This window comes from Salvelinus namaycush, chromosome 24 (genome assembly GCF_016432855.1).
Source record: "Salvelinus namaycush isolate Seneca chromosome 24, SaNama_1.0, whole genome shotgun sequence".
NCBI lineage: Eukaryota > Metazoa > Chordata > Actinopteri > Salmoniformes > Salmonidae > Salvelinus > Salvelinus namaycush.
Genome location: NC_052330.1, coordinates 4,240,151 through 4,246,730, shown reverse-complemented (window position 1 = coordinate 4,246,730; position 6,580 = coordinate 4,240,151). Strand labels below are relative to the sequence as shown.

Here is a 6,580-nt window from a genome sequence, read left to right as displayed (position 1 = left end):
ATATTGGATTAGCTTTCGCACGACTTGAAATACTGTTTCTCCAAAGGAAAACACATTATTTCCATTCATAGAAAAGCTTCAGTAATAGACACTTTTGTAAAAGTTTCTCACTCCTACATTAGCAGCAGAGAGGCAAGTTTCAAACTTCTCTTTCATATGGACACAAATAAATGCGGAGTTTGTCAAAACATTGGCAAGTCCTTCATCTGGAGATGAACAGCAAAACATGACGCAGAAATTAACTTAACGTTAATGTCTCAGATCAGGGCCTCGTTTCCCAGCTGTGATGTAACTTAAAGGTCCAATGCAGCCATTTTTTTTTTAAATCTCAATATTAAATCATTTCTGGGTATCAATTAAGTATCTTAATGTGATTGTTTTCAGTTAAAATGGTCAAAGAGCAAAGAGCAATGTCTCAAGCAAGAATTCTGCTAGGACTGTCTGGGAGTGGTCACCGCCTGGTGATGTCACCAGGCAGACAAAAACTCCATCCCACCAAAATAGACTTCAGGCGATCTTTTCAAACAGCTCTAACATTAAAGGGTACCAGAATAATTTCACAGTATTATTCCAACTTCATAGTGTGGAAATATATACAAATCATGTTTTTCACTGCACTGGGCCTTTAAGCATTACGACGATCGTACCAGATGCACCTTTATTTACAACCTTTTCAGTGTTTTCCAAACAAACACGCAGAGAGGACGTTCTCCAAGTGCGTTGTTAGACCATGTGTCGATACTGATAGGATCCAAAGAAAAGCAGCACTGCTCTCGGATCAGCTTTCTCCATTCAAATCTTACCTTGGCATTAGAATTATTCCACAATACTGACGACGGATCAGCTCCTAGAGAGATTTTACCTCCTATGGCTGCAAATAGGCAATTGAGGCTGCTTATTATGTTTACCCAATAACAATGCACTAAATTACAGATAGGGCACATCATTACGCACATGTTATCACAGAAACAGTAGCCTAGTCGCAAAATACAACTCAATTGATTCAATGCTACAAAGGCTCTGGGAGTCAAGGCCCTGTGTGATAACTCGCAAACAATCGGGGATAGCTAAAAAGACGTTAGGCTACAATATGCTGTCCTAACATTAGAAAATGTTAACAAGGTGACATCGTCCACTGAACCCCCTTTCATCCTCAAAAGAGTCAGAGTTAGTCTTACCAAAAACAATACATCTGTAGCTAATATTGACGTTTTTTTCCTAATGCTACATCTAGCTAAGGTGTGTTTATGAAAATCGTAATGTGCACGAAAATTTGCTAGCTAGCTAGTGTCTGCTTGCTGGCTGAACCAACTTGCTGGCTGAACTCAGATCCATCCATATGAAACTAAGGGATGCTAACAACGCCAGTTCACACACTCAAATCGGAATACTCCCTCTAGCTACCTAGCTAGTGTAGTTAAATTCCAGCTAATAACACAAATGAGCTCAGTTTCTGTTCTGCCGTGATTAGTGCGTCGAGTTCTGTAGCACAGCTGATTGCTCTAGCTGCAATGCTATCGTGTTGGCCAAATGTTACGAAGTAGCAAGGCACAGTGACAGCTGTCAGAGTCAGATACTGATTTCTTCGAACATTCCCTTAACTTTGGTGTCATACAACTTCATCAACAAGCTGGCAAACTAAATTCAGCAAAAAAAAGAAACGTACCTTTTTAGGACCGTGTCTTTCAAAGATAATTCGTAAAAATCCAAATAACTTCACAGATCTTCATTGTAAAGGGTTTAAACACCGTGCTTGTTCAATGAACCATAAACAATTAATGAACATGCACCTGTGGAACGGTCGTTAAGACACTAACAGCTTACAGATGGTAGGCAATTAAGTTAAGTCACAGTTATGAAAACTTAGGACACTAAAGAGGGCTTTCTACTGACTCTGAAAAAAACCAAAAGAAAGATGACCCGGGTCCTTGCTCATCTGCGTGAACGTGCCTTAGGCATGCTGCAAGGAGGCATGAGGACTGCAGATGTGGCCAGGGCAAGACATTGCAATGTCCATACTGTGAGATGCCTAAGATAGCGCTACAGGGAGATAGCTGATCGTCCTCGCAGTGGCAGACCACGTGTAACAACACCTGCACAGGATCGGTACATCCGAACATCACACCTGCGAGACAGGTACAGGATGGCAACAACAACAGCCCGAGTGACACCAGGAATGCACAATCCCTCCATCAGTGCTCAGACTGTCCGCAGTAGGCTGAGAGAGGCTGGACTGAGGGCTTGTAGGCCTGTTGTAAGGCAGGTCCACACCAGACATCACCGGCAACAACGTCTCCTATGGGCACAAACCCACCGTCGCTGGACCAGACAGGACTGGCAAAAAGTGCTCTTCACTGACGAGTCGCGGTTTTGTCTCACCAGGGGTGATGGTAGGATTCGCGTTTATCGTCAAAGGAATGAACGTTACACCCGAGGCCTGTACTCTGGAGCGGGATCGATTTGGAGGTGGAGGGTCCTTCATGGTCTGGGGCGGTGTGTCACAGCATCATTGGACTGAGCTTGTTGTCTTTGCAGGCAAACTCAACGCTGTGCGTTACAGGGAAGGCATCCTCCTCCCTCATGTGGTACCCTTCCTGCAGGCTCATCCTGACATGACCCTCCAGCATGACAATGTCACCAGCCATACTGCTCGTTCTGTGGGTGATTTCCTGCAAGAGGAATGTCAGTGTTCTGCCATGGCCAGCGAAGAGCCCGGATCTAAATCCCATTGAGCACGTCTGGGACCTGTTGGATCGGAGGGCGAGGGCTAGGGCCATTCCTCTCAGAAATGTACAGGAACTTGCAGGTGCCTTGGTGGAAGAGTGGTGTAACATCTCACAGTCTGGCAAATCTGGTGCAGTCCATGAGGAGGAGATGCACTGCAGTACTTAATGCAGCTGGTGGCCACTTCAGATACTGACTGTTACTTTTGATTTTGACCCCCCCTTTGTTCAGGGACACATTATTCAATTTATGTTAGTCACATGTCTATGGAACTTGTTCAGTTTATATCTCCGTTTTTGAATCTTGTTATGTTCATACAAATATTTACACATATTAAGTTTGCTGAATATAAACGCAGTTGACAGTGAGAGGACGTTTATTTTTTTGCTGAGTTTAGCTACCGTAATGGCCATTCAAACAAGCAATGGTAAGGCTGCTAGCTGGAGCAAGTTTGCTCAGCTGATCAAGCATGGTTTGCCGTAGTATCAATGACTGTATGCGTATAGCCAGTACGTCATAGCTACAAAGAGCAGAGTGAACTTCAGAATTAGAAACTAGTGTTAAGCAGATTAGCAAAGTCAAAAAATTTTGAGATGAGCTCCACGTTTGGTTAGGGGCAATTTCATGGTAACAGAGTGACACTGACACTCAGATTTTTCACTTTAAAATGTATGTCAAACAAAAACCAATGACTGCAAAGTTAAACAAACCATACAACTCTATGCACAATGAGTGCGTCAAACAATTTCCATAGAAAATTTTACAAAAACACATTTACTTGATGAACAGTGCAGGTGCAAAGTTTGATAACAGAATGATGGTTTGCGCTGTTTATGCCGTCATTCTCTTATCAAACTTTGCAACATTTGCCGTTAGACAGACGGCTCCTGGCAACTGCGAGTCTTGTTAGAATGATGCCATCTATAGGGAGACAATGCCCCTGCTTGAACCGTTTCAATTATATAATTTCCTTAGTCAGATTCTGGGATAGATGGATTACATCGTCCCCCATTGCTCTTGCTATGTTTGGGGTTCCACCTGGCTCTATGCTGAGTCTGTTTAATATTCCAGAGTACCTGCAAGTCACCAGTCCAGGGTTCCTTCAGTAGTCACACCTGCATATCCCTCTGGCTCCCATAGTTTGAGCATATATACTGAACATCAAACCCCTAACCTTCCTCTGCCATCAACGACCATGCTTTTCCGCCTCTTGTGTGGCGGCCGCCACTTCTGACGAGTTCTTGGAGTTGTGCATCTTGTGCTGGCTGCTGTCGGTGGAACGCGGCCGCAGGGTGGCCCGCCCCCGGAGGCCTGCAAGGCCGCGACGCAGCTCCTTGCGGATGTTGTCGCTGGAAAGCACATAGAGGATGGGGTTGATGGCGCTGTTGAAGGTGGACAGGCCCAGGGAGATAGTGTAAGGGGTATAGAGGCTTTCCTGGAAATGGCACTTCTGCAGCTCGGTGAAGTGGAAGGTGACTGCGCGCAGCAGCAGAATGACATGGTATGGCGCGAAGCACACCAGGAAGAGGACCACCACGGCGAACGCCAAGTAGCGCACCCGCTCCTTCTGGCACTGCCGTAGCCCTGTGCTAGCCTGCACGTTGGCCAGGATGGCACGGTTAGTAACCACCAGCACAACCAGGGGGAACAGGAAGCCAATGACGAAGCGGGCATAGTTGAAACCCGTCACGGTGGACGTGCCCTTGCCTGGCTCGAAGCAGCGCCGCTGCCCCTCTGCCGCATCGCCCTCTGGCATGGTAAACACCGGCACGTGGCCCACGAACACCACCAAGACGATGGCCACGGTAACTGCAACCGCCAGTCTCTGTCGGCGAAGGCCGCGCGACTCCACGGCGTAGACCACGGCCACGTATCTGTCACTGGAGACGCAGCACAGCAGGAAGATGCTGATGTACATGTTGTTGAAGAAGAAGTAGCCCGTCACCTTGCAAGCCATTGAGCTCCAGCGCCATTGGTGGCCCGCGTTCACGTAGTTGGCCCACATGGGCAGGGTGCAGAGGTACATGAGGTCACACACGGACAGACTCAACAGGTAGATGCCCAGGACATTTTTGCGGCACACCTGGAGGAAGGTCAGGTAGACAGTAGCGATATTGGCAGGCAGCCCGATGACCAGCACCACACTGTAAAGCACCACCAGGGGCACGCGGTCCTCTTCGTAGTTCGGGGTGCACGGGGGAGCATCAGTGCTACAGTTGATGGCAGCCACGCTGGTCTGAGTCACACTCGGGTCATGCATGATGTCTGAAGGGTAAAGAGAGAGAGGGAAAAAAAGAAGTCACATTTCCCATTTCGGTATGCCAAAATGTATGTAAATACAAATTAGGAAACCACAGGATTAACTCTAAATCACTCTATTTGCAGACCCTTTTTCCAGAGACTTTTCCAGGTCATTCATATTGGCTGGATATCTGCGGAACAAATCATGCTTATAGATGGCCTTTGGTTGTAAGGTAACTTAATAAAAGTATTTTAATATTGATCACAATTGGAGTTAATGGTTTATTTCCAAGCTTTTTTTTTGGTCTTTGTCTTCTGTTAATGTGATAGACTTTACCTAACTTACATACACATACAGAGACATACACATAATTACTCTCTGTATTCACAGGAAAGGCCTTATAACCCTCCCCTTAGGGGCCACTAAAGGACCAATGAGTAAGTTGCTCAAAGGATATAGAAGCTGAGTCATATGCATTGTGGGTCACATGCATGATTATGTGCGACTGTCCAAAAGTGGCAACATGGTTTAAAGTCAGCCCTCGGATTTATGAAAATTTGCATGTGAGTTGTCAAGGAATATTCAGAAAACATTGCACTTAGCATGTTGAGTTGTTAGCATGTTAGCATGTGCTCATTTTCGTTTTCCGTTGTGTGAACACAACCCTAGGTTTGTAAAGGGAGACGGTACTGGACTGCCCCTTTAGGTGTCTGGCTTCCTCATGGTTTGTTCTTTACTTTAACATTAGGGACTTTTCCACTGTAGCCCTATACTTCTCTTTCTGGGGATTGCCTCATACTTTCTGAGAGAAATGGTGTCCTTTCAGAAATTGCTTTCCAAATAAAGCTGAATCTAGACCTAATTGTAACACCGCCCTTGAGTATTTCTCTCCCTCCTCTCGGAAATAGTTTTTCAAATAAATGTAACACTGCTCATTTTTCTATACTGAACAAAAATGTCAACGATTTTACTGAGTTACAGTTCATATAAGGAAATCAATCAATGAAAAATAAATAAATTACGCCCTATATCGATTTCACATGACTTGGCATGGCTGGGCCTGGGAGGGAATAGGCCCACACACTTGAGAGCCAGGCCCACCCAGTGGGGAGCCAGACCCAGCCAATCAGAATGAGTCTTTCCTCACAAAAGTGCTTTATTAGAGACAGAAACACTCCTCAGTTTCATCAGCTGTCCAGGTGGCTGGTCTCAGACAATCCCGCAGGTAAAGAAGCTGGATGTGAAGGTACTGGGCTGGCGTGGTTACACGTGGTCTGCATTTGTGAGGCCGGTTGGACGTACTGCCAAATTGTCTAAAACGACGTTGGAGGCGGCTTATGGTAGACAAATGAACATCAAATTCTGGTGGAGATTCCTGCAGTCAGCATGCCAATTGCATGCTCTCTCAAAACTTGAGACATCTGTGGCATTGTGTTGTGTGACAAAACTGCACATTTTAGTGGACTTTTATTGTCCCCAGCACAAGGTGCACCTATGCAATGACAATGCTGTTGAACCAACTTCTTGATATGCCACACCTGTCAGGTGGATGGATTATCTTGGCAAAAGAGAAATACTAACAGGGATGTTAACAAATTTGTACACAAAATGTGA

The 6,580-nt window shown here is 45.6% G+C and overlaps 1 protein-coding gene across 1 annotated transcript; it reads right to left on the bottom strand.

Annotated features, from left to right (window-relative positions):
- Positions 1-3,611: 3,611 nt before the first annotated feature.
- Positions 3,612-4,984, bottom strand: LOC120019574 (probable G-protein coupled receptor 132). The gene has a single exon (XM_038962882.1). It carries the CDS (start codon positions 4,982-4,984, stop codon positions 3,911-3,913), a length of 1,074 nt encoding a protein of 357 aa, XP_038818810.1. The 3' UTR covers positions 3,612-3,910.
- Positions 4,985-6,580: the final 1,596 nt, after the last annotated feature.

Excerpts from the sequence above, each read along its gene's own strand:
- LOC120019574 (XM_038962882.1), bottom strand. The coding sequence starts at position 4,984 with ATGCATGACCCGAGTGTGACTCAGACCAGCGTGGCTGCCATCAACTGT.